Source organism: Solanum tuberosum, unplaced genomic scaffold, assembly GCF_000226075.1.
Source record: "Solanum tuberosum cultivar DM 1-3 516 R44 unplaced genomic scaffold, SolTub_3.0 scf00017, whole genome shotgun sequence".
NCBI lineage: Eukaryota > Viridiplantae > Streptophyta > Magnoliopsida > Solanales > Solanaceae > Solanum > Solanum tuberosum.
Window position 1 is genome coordinate 2,701,231 of NW_006238943.1, and position 19,325 is coordinate 2,720,555.

General features: G+C 34.5%; 2 protein-coding genes across 4 annotated transcripts; one reads left to right on the forward strand and one right to left on the reverse strand.

The window, feature by feature from the left end:
- Nucleotides 1–1,425: 1,425 nt before the first annotated feature.
- On the reverse strand, nt 1,426–4,737 carry LOC102587434 (F-box/WD-40 repeat-containing protein At5g21040). Its single transcript, XM_006340282.2, has 2 exons — nt 4,613–4,737; nt 1,426–3,471 (listed from the first exon to the last, which is right to left on the reverse strand). Exon 2 carries the CDS (start codon nt 3,428–3,430, stop codon nt 1,757–1,759), a length of 1,674 nt encoding a protein of 557 aa, XP_006340344.1. The 5' UTR covers nt 3,431–3,471; nt 4,613–4,737; the 3' UTR covers nt 1,426–1,756.
- A 7,207-nt stretch (nt 4,738–11,944) lies between these two features.
- LOC102587763 (transcription factor GAMYB-like) lies at nt 11,945–18,841 on the forward strand. Of its 3 annotated transcripts, XM_015303067.1 has the most exons (5): nt 11,945–12,116; nt 13,855–13,918; nt 15,746–16,076; nt 17,313–18,276; nt 18,371–18,840. In XM_015303067.1, the coding sequence occupies exons 3-5, from the start codon at nt 15,747–15,749 to the stop codon at nt 18,502–18,504; spliced, it is 1,428 nt and encodes a 475-aa protein (XP_015158553.1). In that variant the 5' UTR covers nt 11,945–12,116; nt 13,855–13,918; nt 15,746; the 3' UTR covers nt 18,505–18,840. The 3 variants fall into 3 exon arrangements, with proteins under 3 accessions (XP_015158553.1, XP_015158551.1, XP_006340345.1); XM_015303065.1 differs by having other exon boundaries at nt 11,945–13,918; XM_006340283.2 differs by lacking the exons at nt 11,945–12,116; nt 13,855–13,918 and having other exon boundaries at nt 13,941–16,076; nt 18,371–18,841.
- Nucleotides 18,842–19,325: the final 484 nt, after the last annotated feature.

The window sequence follows — 19,325 nt, forward strand, 5'->3', positions numbered from 1 at the left end:
ATATATGTAGTAGATGTTGAATTTTTTTAGCTTATTCATGTATATTTATTGTTGAATTCCTAGTGAAAATTCTGACTCCATCGTTATCTTTAGGTCGTATACGCTTGTGTCAAGATAAGTTGCATATTATCATACCCTTTCTTGAGGTGCAACCATTCTCCATACCCTACTTGAACGTGAGATATTTTTGCATTGCAACCGGAGCAATCACATTGTTTGCATCTTATTGTAATTGTTGTTATCTTATTATTTTTGGAAGGTATTTTAATGTGGTTTTGGAAGCAAAATTTATGTGAACCACCTGTCTAACCCATAGTAAAGAACATACATTTTGTATTTCTATTTCCCTTTTCAGGTACCAAATTCTTGATACATACTAAACGTACCTTAAAACTTACAATCTTAAACAAATCACAATACTTGCATAGTTATAGGAGACTGACAAAAACAAACTATTTCAAGACTCCCTCTCGTTTCTCCTTCCGCCACTACATTGAGCTTAAACGAAGAAACATGGTAAGTGAGGATTCATATTGTACCAAAAGAACCCTACCTTGTTTGTTTGGGAATGACGCGTAGTTATAAATCTGTCAATAATAATACACCAAAAGCAGCTAATATCTTTCACATACATGATGAAATACACAATGACCGTTCTATATATATAAAAGGTGTTCTAAACAACTTGGTTTTCAAAGTGAAGTTAGTCTTTGTGCCATTAAGCCTGCCATGGAAACAAAAGAACAGACAAAACCGAACACAAGAAATTGGTCGATACAAAAGATCAAGTTCTGCAGAATCTGCAAGATCACTAGCTCGCCATTCACCAGCTACCAATTTTGAAGTTTCCATGTTGTGGTGACCAGATCTGTAAGAATGATCATTATAGCACGAAACTTATCCAGTTTCTTACCAGCAGTCGGGCATAGGACACAGTTAAGATGTGACCTACAACCCTTTTAATCGAATACTCCAAGGCAGCATCACCGAGATTTTGCCAATGGCAAATAAGTCAGAGATAATAACATTTCAACGGATGAAGACTTTGATTATACCGATGTCAAAGTAAGGTGCTAAAAAGCTGTCAGTAACACCAAAAGCAATGTGGACGGAACTGGTCTAAGACACTCAAGGCTATTTTACAGGGTAAATGAATTTGTTATAAACATGGTGCAAGAAATAAATGTGCCACTCTGTGCAGGTATTACAAGAGTAAGCCGTCTGTCATGGTTCTCCATCACATAAAAACTAGCTTTTAAAGGAATCACTCTATGTTAAAGCAAGAACAAGCATAGCAAGGCGACCGGGTCATATCAAGTTGAGCAACAAAGCAGATAATATCCCTGTATGTTACAAGCACCGTCTTAGTGCTTGGCAGTTGACATTATTAATATCACTACTTACCAGTTCCATAAAAAAAAAACAAAGCAGAAAATAATCTGACCTTTTGATTGCCAGCATCAACGAAAAACAGGAATAGAGGTTGATCATATCAGAAAAGAAACATTTTTGCATTCTGAAAGTATCAAGAATTAAAATCGGTAAGCCCTTGTCAGTGACATAAGACACCAGGAAATCAACCAAATAAGGAAAAGGTTGTCAAAGGGAACAGGTTGTTCCTTCAATTTGAATACCAATGTAAATGAGAAACAGGCGTAAAACTACAGAAGCTACTTAAATATTAAGATATGCCTTTTGCATATGATTAGCAATGAGCAAAGCATATTTAGGAGATATTGACAAACTGCAATAATTTCTAGGCCTTCAGCTTCCCAGTCACCCTACGCTTGTTGCGCCAGCTGTTCCTATCACCATTCAATTGATTCTTCTTAGCAGCAACTGAGCACTGATCAGCACGGCTGCCTTTACCAGTCATTTCAGACTGAAGTTTACGCCTCCTCATTCTGTTCTCTAACCTTAATCCTCTTAATGCTCGAACTCTCTGCTCAACCTCCAAAGCTTCTGAGAAGTTCCAGATCCTAACAATGCCTTCTTCTCCAGCACATACAATACGATCAAGACCAACATCCACAGCAAACAGATTGCTCCCAAATCCATGTAACATTCTTTGAGGTGGCTCTACATTTTTAGCCCTATAGTCAACCTTCAAAGGCTTCTCCATCACATAACTCCGATTCATCCTCAACAGCTTTCTCACATCAATAAGTGAGAGTTTTCCATCACTGGAAGCTGAAACAAGCCAAGGGAACTCAAATGCAAGAGAATAAACAGCACCCGAGTGAGGAATCCATGTCGCCACACGCCTGAGATGAAACTTATCATTTCTACTGATCTCGAACATGCGTATAGCTCCATCTTCCCCTCCAGTGAATAGGAGCTTCCCTGTGTGACTTCGCGCCAAGGAAAAAGCATTTCCAGCATGAACATTGTTGACGGTAGCAAGTTCTGACCCAATATTAGTGTCCCAGACATAAAGATCTGAGCCTGCAGCGCTCGCTACTGTTGTATCATGGGGAGCAAGGCTCCAAACCCAGTCATTGTGCATTAGAACTTTCAGACATTTCAAAGAAGATCGATCCCAAACACGAATACTCATGTCCCAAGAACCACTGTACATCTTATTCAAATCCAATGCAAGACATGTTATTGGTCCTTCATGTTCCCAAACTCTGAATTCCATGTTCTGGTTCTGAGGTGATCTAAGATCAAAGAGATGTGGATTTCCATCCTCTGCTCTCCAACCATGTATGAATCCATCTGTACCCCCTGCTATTAAGAGCCTCGAATCAGCCGCAACTGCACGAATAGTGCAGCCAAGAGGGCGAGATGATGCAATAGACAAACCTTCTTCCAAGTCCCACATTCGCACTATCTGATCATACCCTGAAGTAAACAGAAGTTTCTTTGAAGATAAAACAGAAACACTTCTAACAGCCTCAGTATGACCATACAATGTATCAATACTATAGCGTCCCATGAATGTTTTACTACGGAACTCCCTCTCCACAAAAAGCTCCTTCCACGACTTCTCATCTGCATGCTCTGCGCCCAGAGGTGCCAACAATATTGGCTGCCCCCACCTTTCACAATAGAACTCCTTCCACACATGGTGCTCTGAAGCAAGACGATACAATGACGCATTCACACACGAAACAACACCAAGCTCCTTTGGTTCTAAGCAATTAAGTATTTCTGAGATCAATGCCGGAGGGAGGTCAGTAATAGACCGACAATCAGGCAGGACCTCATTAACAGCGAGCAACTCTTTGCATTTCAAACTCAAACTACCACCTTTCCCATCCAATCTCCACAATGAGTTTTGCTTCTCCGAGTCAAATATGAAACTCTTTGGGTTCTTTGAAGGTTCAATAAAACTAGTATCAACTTTTTCTCTGCAGGGGTAGTCTACACAATCTATAGAACAATCTTCCAAACCAATCTTAGTACCTCTTTGGCATTCAAATTCCATAAAATTGGTTCCCCTAACCCTAAATATTCAACAGCAGAACCCTATAAGAAATTTCAAGAATCAGCAGAAGTTGTACAAACCAATATTCCTTGAAAAAAATAAAAGAAGAAAAAGGCAAACTAACCACACCCCAGAAACAAAGACCACAAAGAAACAACAACATACCCAATGTAATCCCACAAGTGGAGTTTGGGGAGGGGAAAGTGTACACAAACCTTACCCCTACCTCGTAGAGGTAGAGAGGCCGTTTCCAAAAGACTCTCGTCTCAAATGCAACAAATCAAAGTACTAACAGGTAATGGCATACAACAGTAAAAGAAAACATGTATTTAATAAAAGAAGTACAGAGCATCAAAGAAAAGAAACAATCACAGCGAAATAATGCGGTAACGGAAAAGAAAATACATGTATAAGGCTAATACTATGACAAACACGGAGCTCTCAAGCTCCTACAAAGCCTAAATTTGTCAAAAAATGAGTCAAAGCTCAACTACCTACTAACCTACCAACCTTCTAACCTAATTTGCGACCTCCATACCCTCATATATATGGTCTTGTCCTTAATAAGCTGAAGTTGCATCATATTATGTCTAATAATTCTCCCAAAATAGTTATTCAACCTACCTCTACCTCTACCTCTACCTCTCCTCGTACCCACTAAACAAGACAATAAAGGTAACCTAAAACTCAAGAAAAGAAAGTACATGTATAAGGGTAAAACTATGACAAACATGGAGCTTCCAATCTCCTACAAAGCCTCAATTTGTCGAAAAGTGAGTCAAAGCTCAACTACCTACTAACCTTCTAACCTAACCTCCATACCCTCATATCTATGGTCTTGTCCAAGATAAGTCGTAGTTGCGTCATATTCTGTCTAATCACTTTTCCCGAATAGTTCTTCAACATACCTCTACCTCTCCTCGTACCCAACAAAAAAGGTAACCTAAAATTCAAGAATACAATAGAACACCCTAAATAATGCAGAAACAAGAACCCCCAACAGAGAAAATTACCTCCTAAAAACCCAAAAAGCAAAAAGTTCTCTTCTTTTTTTCTTTTTGTGGAAAAGGGTATAAACAGATCTAAATAACAAAAATACAACAATATTATAAAGAAACAACAACAAAAATAAGGATCAAAGCTAATATAAATTGGCGAACAAAAGAAACAAGAAGTGAATACCTATAATAAAGAAGAAGAAGAACAATGGCTTCCGAAATTGCTTTGAAAATTTTAGGGATTCGAATTTTGGGGAAAAATAAATTTTGGTGAATTTGAGAGATTGGGTGAGAGTACTAGCTGAGATTTATTTTGTGCCACTATTTAACTTTTGTCCCTATTTAAAATATTTGTACAATATATCTCCTGCTCGAATTAGTTGTCAATTTTACTAAAAATATTTTTTTTGGTTTACTTTTACTAAAAAAAATTAGATTTCTTCAATTTATTTGTTATTTTTAGTATATATATAGAAAAAGTCATGTTTACCCTCAACCTCCCGACCTCATTGTGTTGGATTACTTTAGTGATGTTATTGTTGTTGTTGTATGTTTATCATTAACATTGATTTTTTTTCAAAATATTTTTCAAGACCTAAAATTGAGAATTAATTAATATGAATATTATGCTAAAATAGCTATATCAATATTATTTCTATAGAAGCATGTAAAGTCCAAAGTGAATAGAGGAGGTATTGGTTAATTTTTTTTTTATAATCGTGGTGTCCGGGTCAGCTTATGCTCAACTCGATTTATTCCACAGGTCATCTACCACTAGCAATATATATGAGATAACCTTGTCTACCAAGGCTAAAACAAATGGAAAGAAATCACCAAATATTTTTTTCCTTTTCTCTATTGAAAATTGAACTTGATATCTTCTAGTGCTCAATCGACTTCATTAGCCACTTGGTGAATGAAATCGACTTCTTTTTTTCAAAACTATGTCAAAGATACTACTCATGCCCTAAATTCCTTTCCTTCAAAACAAAAAACCATGAAGCTCTAAATACCAGCTGAAACCCTAAGAAAAACTTTGAAATCGTAATCCCCTCTTTCCCAAAATTGTGTGAACAAGTATCAACTAAAATCTTAAATTTCTTTTCCCCAAAAGAAAAACTCGTGCAACCATATTTTCTTTTCTAATTTTTTTGTTACGTTCAAGCTGAATGGTATTAAATATAAAAGAACTAAGTAATAGATACCACATCTTTCGCTTCTGGCTATTAAGTGAGGAATGTTGTTTTGACTCTTTGTTATAACAAATTGTAGAATGTAGAGGTCTTCATGTTCCTGATTTACATATCTCTACATAGGCTTGGAAGGCTCGATCTCTAAGTCGCCAATCAAATATAATATCAAAAAGTGTTCAGAATGAGGGTTAATATGCCCCAACTTTAAAATTGTCAATATTTTTAATATTCTTACCTTTGTACACTTCGTCAACACGATATTATTTTATAAATAGTTGAAATGAATTTCTCTTTCATCGTTGCTAGCTGGCCAATATCCACAACAATTGGTGGTTGGTCATCAAACACCACAACTATTTTATATAAGAGAGCCTTCAAGTTATGAATATCTACCTAAATTGGTCTACCTCTTAGTTGAGCTCAGTTGTGTCGTCATGTTCATAAGACTATCACTAAGCAACTCATAATTATTTATGTGGTCATCCTAACCACCACATATACTACATGCATTCCCCATAAAATATTGGGGAGATGAACACAACCCGCTCCCAAAAAAACAGGACCAAATATATTCAAGTGGATCCCATCCAATACATTAATATGTATTATTCAATTAATTTCTATTTTGAGATGTCTAAACAGTTAAATTTTAAGTCCCCGATAATGACGTCAAAAATTTATTTCTCCTAGATGCACAAGTATAGGTGCTTTCTAAAAAGGGCTTGGAAGAATAAAATGAAATAGGAACAATTGTGTTGGTCGTAATAGATTGACTTTCGTGCTATTTCTTGCTCAAGCATGAAAGTTCCATTTCAGAAAATGACGCCGTACTATGATACCTTCGTTTTGTCGAGCCCTGCTTTGGTGTCTGGTTTGATGGTTGTAAGTGCTAAAAATCTGGTACATTCCGTCGTACAAGTAATATAGTGAATCTAGAGTCGGTTATTGTATTCAGGATGACTTGTGATTAACTAGTTACTAAATTCAACTAATGCTAATTATTTATTCAATTGATAAAATCTAAAGATATAATTATGATGTACTAAAATTTAAAGAAAATAAGTGATGAACTTCAACCAAGAAATAGCGATTTTTTATGTTATCAGTGATATGAAAAAGATCTAGGGTTATGACTACTAACAATCCAACTAATTCTTTCGATAGCCACACCAATAGATTTCCGTGAGGTACTAGTTGCAGGTTGATATTACTTAATGAGCATCTTGTTGATAACACTAGCCCTATATGACTATCTCTAACACATATATTTGTATGATCGTCAGATAATAATGAACTACATTTATATAACTTGTGTATTCAACCGGACAACACTAAAGGGTATATCTCTATCCATATTAGTAAATTTAGAGGTTCATGAACAAGTCTTCTTCTTATTACGCTTGTAATTTCCTTTCTTTAGTATAATTAACGAGCAAATGATAATATTTGAAAGGTGATTAAGCAATTAATTAATTAGAAACGATATTGAAAGTGGTGAACAATATTAGAAACGGTAAATCTCATTTCACGTTCATCCACAACAAAGACATTAATGATATTAAACTGATCAGAAATCAACTGCAACAAAGTTTTAATACCAACTTTCTACTTCATAATATTTATCAGAAGAACCACACACTATTAACTATTGAACTCCAATATACTTTAACAAGTTATATCTATCAAATACAAAAGGTCAGAATCCTATTCTTTTCAGATGTGCATCATTTTTTGAAATATACAATTTCTGACTAAGTAATCTATATACAACCAATAGTGAAATAACTAGTTTACATTAACCATTCCTATAATATACAAAATAAATAATAAAATATTATGAAGCGTTAATAACATTATGTGTATTAGAACGTGTCCATCACAGTTCGAGTTCGGATAGGTTTCAACTATTATAACTTGTATTCTAGTGCTACTGCAACTCTATATATATATAGGGCAAATTACAGAAATCACATACTTTTAAGGTAAAATTACAATTTATCCCTTAAAAGTTTATAATTACAGAAATCCCCCATTTTCGCGCATCAGATTAGTGTATCAGCGTTTATATTATTGTATCTTTTGCATCAAATTAATGTATCAGCTCTTATATTATTGTATCTCGCGCATGTATCAACACTTATATAGCTCTGATACATTAATCTGATCGCATCAGATTAATGTATCAACGCTTATATTATTGTATCTCGCGCATGTATTAGCACTTATATAGCTCTGATACATTAATATGATGCGCGAGATACAATAATATAAGCACTGATACATTAATCTGATGCGCGAGATACAATAAAATAAGCGTTGATTCACTAATCTGATGCGCGAAAATGAGGAATTTTGGAGATTTGTAAGATAATGGTAATAAGTAAACTAAAATGTGAGATTTCTGTAATTTTTCCTATATATATTACATTGGATAGCCGACAAACAATAGAGTGAAATAATATACAAAGTAGTTGGCTTCTATGTTATCTTCCTCCTGTTCTTATAATGTGGAATCACAAAATTTAATAACAAAATACAACCACCAACTAATCCCATATAAAGCAAATGATGTATTTTTATTTTTATTTTTTAAAAAAAGGAAGAAAAATGAAGAAAAGAGAGCCAAGAAAGTAAGAAGAAAAATGAAGAAAAGAGAATCGAAAACAAAGAATAGGAGGGGCCACATTATAAGAAACCAACAAAATCTCTCTTATCCACCGTCTTAAAGCAAAATTTGCTAAATTGGGGCCCACATTTTCTCAACACTGGCGGAAACCTTATCATCTTTCCCTAAACAGATACAACAAACACCCACTGAAATATTTCTAACTTCTTTCGTCCAAAACCGATTCAAACACATGCAAACAAATTCATCAACACAATTATGAATAAAGATGAAAAATAGTAAAAGTAAATGAATAAAAGTTCAAACAAAGATAAAAATGATACCTCAAAACAAGTCGGAACTAGGTGACCTTTTTATTATATATGACCTTATTTTTATAATAAAATCGATAAAAAAAAATATTTATAAATAAAATATAAGAAGTTTTAATAAAATAATATTCTTCCATTCAAATTTTACGCGCCCTTTTTAACACTAATTAATGTAACATCTTAAATTGCACTTTCCTAATTATATAATCACATGACTATATAATTTATTGCATTCTTCTTACTTATATACTCTATTACACTTTCCTTTTTAATTTAAACAAATCACCTGATGAAATACCTTTTAAAGTAATGGGCTAACCCATCGGTGGCCCCCTAAATTTGGCACCAACTTTCACTTAGGCACCTCAAGTGGGCAATGTTCATTTTAGACACCTCATGTAGGGTCTCGCTGTGTCATTTTGACACTTTTTGCTGACTAAGCACAGTACGTGTGCTACACGAATTTTGAGCGCGTCAGAGACTTTTTTGTAAATATTCTGATTATTTTTTGTAAATATTTTCTTCTCCTTCTTCTTCCTTGCTTTCTCCCTTCCATCTTCCCCACCTTCTACCATCCTCCATCACCACACAACTTTTTTAAACTCTTTGATTCTTCCATCTTCTTTGAAAATCGAATTTGCATCTTGATTCATATTCAAAAACAAAATCGATTTGAAGGGAACAAAAAAAGAAATCAACTTCTTTCAAATGGAAAAATTGATTTACATTCTTACCTTCTCCAAAACGTATTTTACTTTGTAAACTAACCTATGTTCTTGCCTTTTTGATGGAGAAGAACAGATGAAGGGGAAGGAGGCGCAAGAAGAAGAAGAAAAGAGGTGGGGGTATGGGATTTGGGATCTTGGAAGAAAGAAAAAAAGAAAGTAAAATTAAGATTTTAAAAAATAAAATAAAATTTCCACGTGTCACATACCAATTCGTTTATTTTTCCACATAAGAGGCGTCTGGATGTACGCACTTAAAATGCGGTTTTGAAAATATAAAAAGTGTCAAAATGACACAGCGAGACCCTACATGAGGTGTCTAAAATGAACATCGCCCACCTGAGGTGCCTAAGTGAAAGTTGGTGCCAAGTTTAGGGGGCCACCGATGGGTTAGCCCTAAAGTAATTATAGCTTAATTAAGTTACATAATCTAATCACATAAATCCTATGATTTATCTAAATGTATTTTCTCCTTTACAACATTCCAAAAACAAGATATTTCAATGTATGGTTGTTTTGGGCTCTTTTTTGGTAGATTTTGTATTGTTACTTTATTACTTGCTGTATATTTTTTCACTGTCTCCTTCTTTGTATCTGAAGTTGTTGCACTGGAGCCGAAAATCTTTCAAAAATAGTCTCTCTACTTTCACGAGGTAGTGCTAAGAACTACGTATATTTTTGTTGTTGTATCATTGTATTTACTATATTTGGACTATGATAGTGCAAATTATTTTTACTTTAAATTGAATATTTGCTAGTTGATTTTATATTTAAAAAGTCATATTTCTTATTTTTAAAATTTTATTTACTTTTATTCCAGACGTAAATTATTTAATTTTTATTGAGATGTAATTTTATTCTAATGTCATAAAAGGTTGCTTTTTTTTAAAATCAAAGTCTCATTATTATGGAGCTCACAATTTACTACAATTAGTTTAATAAGGGTCTGAAAAATATTCAACTTTGGTCGGATTTGTTATTGCGATAATAAACTTTCATAAGGACCTATTACCTCCCTAGATTATTTAATACCGTATTTTTTACCACCTGAATTATTTAGTAGTGTATTTTAAAGGTATATATGTGTCCATGTGGACACATTACTATTTATAATTTTGCATTATTTTTTATGTCCACGTGGGCAAATATATATGTTTAACATACAGTATTAAATAGTCTAGGGAGGTAATAGGTCCTCATGAAAATTTAGTATCGCAACAACAAATCCGACCAAAGTTAGAATATTTTTCAGACCCTTATCTCTTAATCAATCAAGTGTTCTTACAAACCATTGATTACTAAATATGCCAAAAGAATAGTGTGTTTAATTTAGTTAATAAAGATAGTCCTATTATAGACAATTAATTTACTAAGATAGTCTTATTAACAAAAAAATTGAGTATCTATTATAGTTGATCATATTTCATGCCCCTTTTTTGTACCTAGATATTGACTATGATATACAATCGTCATTATATATTTCTAATAGATATAATCATAAGTTAGCCACGCATACAGTTCAAGAGTTATATTGACTCACTATTTCAATTCCAAATAATTATAGAGCATCCGCGACATCAGAACTGTCGAGCATTCAGTTTTTATAATCTGACACCAACTGAAAAATGTGTACATCATATATAATTAATGTATAAACCATGCAAGATCTCTCAGTAACCCCTTGTTGACATATCAAATGTCATTAAACACAGTTAAGGAAAAACATTTATCTACAATAATAGTAATCCATCATCTTGAGTTGAGTCTTCACAATATATTTTTCCCTTGCTTATGCGGTTGTTTACGTTAACCTAAACCGGTTAGAACCTCTTTGCAGTTCTCAATTCTGATTGAACTAAAAACTTAATTTATTGATTACGTTAGGTTAGACCGGTTAGAATTACCTATATGCAGTTCTCAATTCTGATTGAACTAAAAACTTAATTTATTGATTACGTTAGGTTAGACCGGTTAGAATTACCTATATGCAGTTCTCAATTCTGATTGAACTAAAAACTTAATTTATTGATTACGTTAGGTTAGACCGGTTAGAATTACCTATATGCAGTTCTCAATTCTGATTGAACTAAAAACTTAATTTATTGATTACGTTAGGTTAGACCGGTTAGAATTACCTATATGCAGTTCTCAATTCTGATTGAACTAAAAACTTAATTTATTGATTACGTTAGGTTAGACCGGTTAGAATTACCTATATGCAGTTCTCAATTCTGATTGAACTAAAAACTTAATTTATTGATTACGTTAGGTTAGACCGGTTAGAATTACCTATATGCAGTTCTCAATTCTGATTGAACTAAAAACTTAATTTATTGATTACGTTAGGTTAGACCGGTTAGAATTACCTATATGCAGTTCTCAATTCTGATTGAACTAAAAACTTAATTTATTGATTACGTTAGGCTAGACCGGTTAGAACCTCTCTTCATTTCTCAATTTTGATTGAACTAAAAACTTAACCTACTTGTAACAGTTGATTATGTTAAGCTAGACGGTTAGAACCTCTCTCTGCAGCTCTTAGTTCTGATTAAACTAGAAACTTAATTTATATATCTCGACTTAAAAAAAAAAAAAAAATGAATTCAACTAACTATATAAAGATCTTTTTTTTCTTTCAAATATTCAATGGAAAGTAAAAAACTCACTTCTCACAAACTATGAAAAATGCTCAAGAATATACAAAATTAGAAGCTTAATCACCAAAGAACAGTGAATTCTGCTGTTGATTTCGAAATTGTTTGGAATCAATGAGGTGTAGGAAGCGGTATTGGGATCAATGGGCACCGAATGAAAGAAAAACAAACAAAAAAAGGTTGTAAGCTTTATAGTTGTAACTGTTACTTTTCATTGTTTGATTACTTGTTCAACTCAGCTATGAGCTCAAGAGATTGCTCTTTTGCTAATTTGGTTTTTAGTTCACCATTTTCTTGATTTCACATTGTGTTCTCTCCCTTGTTTTAAGAGTTTTTGACACCTCAAAAGGGGGAAGGTTCTAGACAAGTTTTGCCTATATAAGTTGAGTTGTGAATTGTGGGTGTTCAAGTTATAGTTGTGGGGTTCTTTCTTTTTTGTGAATTTGGGGTTTTAAGCATTTTTGGGGGTTCAATTCTATTGAATTCTTGGTTTTTTCAACTATTTAGTTTGTGGGTGTTTGTGTTTTGGTCTAAGACAGCTTGTTAAGCTGTTGTTATTCAGGTATAAACCTAAAATGCTCAATTGGGGTTGTGATTGAAGTTTTATGGAAGATCAGTTTCTCTGAAGTTTAGCTTTCAGCTTGTGTTGTTGTATAACTGAGGTTTTCCATCTTGAGCTTTGAATTATGCTTAGGCATTGTGTTTTTTTTTTTGGTGTTAGATTTCATATCAAACATCAAACCATTTTGAAGCTGAGTTTTGAGGTTTTGCTTTGTAAATTCATGTTGTGTTATAATGTTACCAGTTTCCAAAACAAAAAAAAGCATGTTGTGTTTTCTTAGCATTTTCTTTAAGAGTTATGTTGTTCCTTTGTTGGTATACCTAAGGTTTTCACTCTTGAGATTTGAATTAAGCTTCGGCATTGTGTTTTTTTGGTGTTAGATTTGATATCAAACCATTTTGAAGCTGAGTTTTGAGGTTTTGCTTTGTATATTCATGTTGTGTTTTCATGTTACCAGTTTCAAAAAAAAATCATGTTGTATTTTTAGCGATTTATGATGTTCCTTTGTTGGTATAACTGAGGTTTTCTATCTTGAGCTTTGAATTAAGCTGAGGCATTGTATTTTCTTCATATGAGATTTGATACCAAACCATTTTGAAGCTGAGTTTTGAGGGTTTTCTTTGTAACTCATGTTGTGTTTTTAGCATTTTCTTCTAGATTTATGTTGTTCCTTGTTGGTATAACTGAGATTTTCCTTCTTGAGCTTTGAGTTAAGCTGAGGCATTGTGTTTTTTTCTTCGGTGTTAGATTTGATACCAAACCATTTTTAAGCTGAGTTTTGAGGTTTTTCTCTAAATTCATGTTGTGTTTTTAGCATTTTCTTTAAGATTTATGTTGTTCCTTGTTGGCATAACTGAGATTTTCCATCTTGAGCTTTGAGTTAAGCTGAGGCATTATGTTTCTTTTTGGGTGTTACATTTGATACCAAACCATTTTGAAGCTGAGTTTTGAGGTTTTGCTTTGTAAATTCATGTTGTGTCATAATGTTACCAGTTTCAAAAAAATAAAAATCAGCTGACACATATTAGTCTCAAGACATTTTGTTCTTTAGATTACTCTTCTTTTCTCTTTTGCCCATTTGTTTTTTAGTTGAGCATTTTCTTGGTTCCACATTGTAGCTTTGTGTTCTTTCCCTTTTTGTCTGTGCTTTTAACCCCTCAAAAAAGTGAAGGTTCTAGAGAAGTTTGGTCAGATTTGTATGAGTTTTTCTTGTGGGTGTTGAAGTTGTAGCTGTGGGGTTCTTTACTTCTTTGTGAATTTGGGGTTTTAAGCATTTTCTTGGTTCAATTCGATTGAATTCTTGGTTTTTTCAACTATTTAGTTTGTGTGTGTTTGTATTTTGTTGTTTCTTGAAGGAACTGATCACCAGTAGTTTGGTCCAAGACATTGTCGGCAGCTTCTTCAGCCGTTGTCATTCAGGTAAAAACCTAAAATGCTTGACTGGGATTGAGATTAAAGTTTAATGGAAGCTCAGTTTCTCTAAATTTTAGATTCAGCTTGTGTTTATAGCATTTTCTTTAAGATTTATGTTGTTCCTTGTTGGTATAACTGAGATTTTCCATCTTGAGCTTTGAGTTGAGCTGAGGCATTGTGTTTTTCTTTGGTGTTCGATTTGATACCAAACCATTTTGAAGCTGAGTTTTAAGGTTCTACTATGTAAATTCATGTTGTGTTTTTATCATTTTCATTAAGATCTATGCTGATCCTTTGTTGATATAACTGAGGTTTTCCATCTTGAGCTTTGAATTAAGCTGAGGCATTGTATTTTTTTGATGTAAGATTTGATATCTGACCATTTTGAAGCTGAGGTTTGAGGTTTTGCTTTGTAAATTCAGGTTGTGTTTTTAGCATTTTCTTTAAGATTTATGTTGTTCCTTTGTTGGTATAACTGAGGTTTTCTATCTTGAGCTTTGAATTAAGCGGAGACATTGTGCTTTTTTGGTGTTAGATTTAATACCAAACCATTTTGAAGCTGAGGTTTGAGGTTCAACTTTGTAAATTCATGTTAAATTTGCATTTTTTAGCATTTCTTAAAGTAGGCATTTGGCCATGGATTTCAAATACTTTTTACATTATTTGGAATTTATGAAGTTGTATCCCCTTTTCAAACTGTTTGGCAAGTTTTAACTAAGCTGAGGGTCCATCGAAACAATCTCTCTATCTCAACGAGGTAGGGGTAAGGTATGCTTACACTCTACCCTCCCCAGGCCCCACTTGTGGGATTACACCAGATTATTTTTGGCCTCATGTAATTTGATCATGCGTTGTCTCTTTCCAAATTATTTGGCATGCTTTATTTAAGCTGAAGGTCTATTGGAAACAACCTCTCTATCTCTACGAGGTAGCGGTAAGGTCTTGTACACTCTACCACCCATACCCCACTTGTGGGATTACACTGGGTATGTTGTTGTTGTTGTTGGAATTTATGAAGTTGGAATTGTGTTTGGTTATACTTTTTTGCAAAGGAAAGAAAGAACACTTTATTTGGAATTTATGAAGATGGAGTTGGAAAGAAGGTTTGGAGCACTACTCCAAATTTGGAATCCAAACTGCAAGTTGGATTTGGAAATTTTATAACCAAACTCTGATTTTGAAATAAAGTGAAAACTATTCCAAAAAAAAGTGAGTGTTCTTTAAAAGAAAAATCACGTGAGTTCTTCAGGTGCTGATTTTGATGTTGATATATTTGCATCTTCTTATTCAACAGCTATGAAATTTAAAAGTATGTTAACTTGCTTTATGGTAGTCAGTAGATATCATTTCCGTTGTTGTATACGGGTCTCGACTCTCAACCAATGAGGTTTTCCTTGCAAATTTGAGATAATCATTTTCCTCTACACTCCGTGTTTTATCCCCAAGAACGTGTTGTTGTCTTACTTAGTTGTTACGTCAGATAAGGAGCGGTTATAGGTTTTCAAAAGTTTGGTTTATCCGTGTCTGTTAAATTCAGAATAAGTTATCCATTTTCGTCGTTATCGTTATTTATCTTTTCCTTGTTGTCGTTTTCCAAAAATATATTCTAAATCTTTCCTCTCAAAGTTGACCATTTCTTTATTGTCACCCACTTCTGATTGGATACTTGACTAGCTTTGTCATACTCATGAATGAGGTCATGCAATTTGGCACGTGTTTTTATTACACCTTGACGTCGTAATTATCAATTGTATATCCCATTTCATTGGACGTTACATACTATAAGTGTTCAACAATTTTAGACATGTGTATGACAACTGAATGTGTTGACAGGATGACTTCAGAAGTTGGCATAGATTCGACATCTGTTAAAGAAGCTAATGCTGGAAGAAATATAAGAGAAGGTAGCCCACTGAAAAAAGGTCCTTGGATTAAAGCAGAAGACGCGATTTTAATGGATTACGTTGCAAAGTATGGGGAGGGGAATTGGAGTTCTGTCCACAGGCGAACAGGACTTGCTCGCTGTGGGAAAAGTTGCCGTTTGCGGTGGGCAAATCACCTAAAACCAGATTTAAAGAAAGGTGCTTTCACTCAGGAGGAAGAGGAACTCATAATTGAAATGCACGCTAAGATAGGAAACAAATGGGCACGAATGGCTGCTGAGGTTTGCATCACGTCTCATTTTCTTTTCCAGAAGCTACCTTATTGTTACAGACAAAACTATATGAAATGATTAAAAGCTAAGAATGCTATGTGATATAAATCTTAACTATTCCCAGGGATATTAGTTACAGTTCAATATATAGTTTTGGTAAACAAAAATGTGTCATTTTCTCTTATTACCATTTAATTCTTGCTCTAACTCCCTACTTGGTTACTGTATATGGATTCTTGTATATAGACTTTAGTGTCATTTTCTTGGTCAAAAGTCAGGGTCGGCTTTGAAAAAAAATTGTTTTGGTACTTTCGTTAGACTGTTGTGGTGGCGGGTGCCAGTTTAGTTTAATTATATATCTTTCTTCAAAGTTATGTACGAAACATAGCAGAAACTGGTGAGTGTCAGCGCACCCTTATGTCCCTTTATCTCTGAACGTAGGTCTGCCTCTAAAGTTTAGCCTCAACATACTTATATGTAATATTAGGTGTGGTTGGTAAGGTTCATACAGCGTTATCAAAAAGTCATTTAGTTATTGTTACACTTGCATTAGGTTTGGGTAGGAGTAACTATGAGATTTAGAGAACTATACTAGATTTTGTTAACTCTTAATTTGCCTTAAAAGACAATTTTTATCATTGTTGGAATGAGAGGGATCCGAATAAACCAGATATGGAGGATTCATCTTTTTTATATTTTTTTATATAGAGGATTCACATAGCGGGCTGTGAGTAGTTTGGATCAAGACCTATTTGTTGATTGGTTGGTTGGTTGTTAGTGATCCCTTGGCGAAGACCGGGACATGTTCTGATTCAAATGAATGGGGTAGATAGCCAGTATTATATTTCCAGGCAAAAAAGAGAGAATGAAATTACGGAGTGCTACCTCTATCTGCTAGTGATGATTCTCTCTGTCCTTTCCTATCTTTTATAATATTCATGCCCGTTTTACTTCATCTGGATGTTGCTTTAATTGAACTCTTGCAGAATATGTTATGCAGTAAAAGATGGTGGTCTTATGTGTGGCGAAACTTGTATGCAAATCATATTTGAATATTACTTTTCGTGGACTAAAAATGTGGACTCTCCTCTTTCTTTCAAAAGACTTAGTTGTATAGCTTTCATTTTCTAATACTGATTTTGTGTAAACTTTCTCAATTTGAGTGGTTGGTAGCCATATGACACATTCTTCGAAGTTGAATAATGGCTATTAATTTATTTTTTCATGGCCCTTCTATCCTCTCAGTTCCCTGGCCGCACAGACAATGATATAAAGAACTTCTGGAACACCAGACTAAAGAGACAACGGCGTGCAGAAAAACATATGCTCCCTCTAGGTGTTTTTTTCCAGGAATTTAGTGAGGACAAACAAAATAAGGAGCTGGCCACATCATCCTCTGCAAATTCAGATCCTCATCTCTTACCTATTAACAATGTTGAGATTCCAACTGCGGAAAACAGAAATTTTGAACCTAGTCAGCAGTTGTATCCTCCGGGGCTTCTTAATATTGGTTTTAGTAGCTTTCTTGATACTCCTGCAACTAGCTTACGTGATCAGGGTCTTAATTCTTCCTGGAATACTCATTCTGTCCGCTCAACAGTTCATTCATCCAAGCGTATACGAGGATCAGAAGCCTGGTTCTCTGATCAAAATGTTGACCTTTCTCAAGCTCACCATCAATATCAAAATGATGGTTCTTTGTTTACTCAATCCTTGGGGTTTTCTTCGTTGTATACTCGTAATCTGACATCTAATTATCACCCATCATCCGCCGGTGACATTCCTGGCATCCATGCCTCTTCTTCAGAGCCCAAATTGAAGGGTAAGCTGGAGCTCCCTTCATTCCAAACTCCGATGACGAGTTGGGATTCACCTTCCTCAGTTCCTTCAATTGAGTCCTCCAATACTTTTATTCAATCTCCTCCAAATGAGTATACTGATTCTTACAGTCTGTCACCCCAAAGCAGTGATCTATTGCATGCCATACTTTATGGATCACAAACACCCAACGCTTCAAGGAATAATTCACATCAAGAAACTTCTCGTGATGCAGGTCCAGATTCTTGTCCTGTTCTCCAAGAGATTCAGTGGGGAACTAACCCTGATGCAATCACCCCTTCAGGTCATACTATTACATCGGTGTTTAGTGAATACACCCCTAGCAGTGGAGGTTCATTGGAGGACCACCAGTCAATAGCGCCTTTGATGGGTAAGAATGGTTACTGAATTGACTTATCCTAATTATCTACACATTCACAAGTGTTTAAATGCTTATGTCATTTGATTTTTCTATGATTTTGAAGGATGCAATATTAATCAAGAGATGGCTAACTTCACTCCCACTGCTGGGAATGATGATACATCAAACCACGATTTGTTTTCCGAGACTGATATGTACTTTTCTTCAACTGATTGGGCTCACGACAAAATGGAGTAAGAACCATATCAAATATGCTTTTGGGGTCTGCTCCTTTTTTATGGTTATAGCAGGGACTGCAAGAAAGTAGCTAACTGAGTAGCCACATTATCCGTTGATGGACGTGATTGTTCTACCTCAACTAGAGCATGATTTCCAAACATAATTTTGATAAAAATGTAACTTCCTCCGCTTACACAGCAATACAAGACAATGTATCATTGTGTCCTCTGTAAACCTTTTCTGTTGTAAGAACATTGGTCTTATTAGTTATAGCTTGTAAAACTGTTAGTCATCTTCAGTACTGCTGAAGCTGGTTTTCTGGATATAAAATTCAGTTTTGTTGTACTGAATTGATCAAATATGTTTCACTGCTACATGAACTCAGTTCAAATGATAGCCAGCAAAAGCACAAATTGAATATATTCGTCTCTAGTGACCCATGTAGTGGAGGAATAGATATGATCCTACTACTCTTAAATAGAGGTCTCAGATTCAAGCTCTGAGAATCAATAACATCTTGGTAGGAAGGGCTTTCATGGACTTCACGTGGGGCGAATTCAAATGGAAGTGGACCTTACATGACACAAATTCGAATCAATCAGGCAGATACCGAAGATTTGGGTGGCAAACTAAAAAGAAAAAAGATGTTTGTCTCTCCAGATATTAAGGTAGTTTTCAATAACGGGGTGTGTTGGCTAACAGGCTAAGTAGAACAAGAAACTATTTTTCCTGGCAAAAAAAGCATAAGATTTATCTCTCCTCCCAAAACAAACAATAAAAATGTGACACCTTAGCTTAAAATAAAAAGTTCCATATCGATAAAAACAAATGAAAGAAGT

Excerpts from the sequence above, each read along its gene's own strand:
- LOC102587763 (XM_006340283.2), top strand. The coding sequence starts at position 15,717 with ATGTGTATGACAACTGAATGTGTTGACAGGATGACTTCAGAAGTTGGC. Across the intron at positions 16,077-17,312 it reads GGGCACGAATGGCTGCTGAG|TTCCCTGGCCGCACAGACAA; the intron begins GTTTGCATCACG and ends CTATCCTCTCAG. Across the intron at positions 18,277-18,370 it reads GTCAATAGCGCCTTTGATGG|GATGCAATATTAATCAAGAG; the intron begins GTAAGAATGGTT and ends ATGATTTTGAAG.
- LOC102587434 (XM_006340282.2), bottom strand. The coding sequence starts at position 3,430 with ATGGAATTTGAATGCCAAAGAGGTACTAAGATTGGTTTGGAAGATTGT.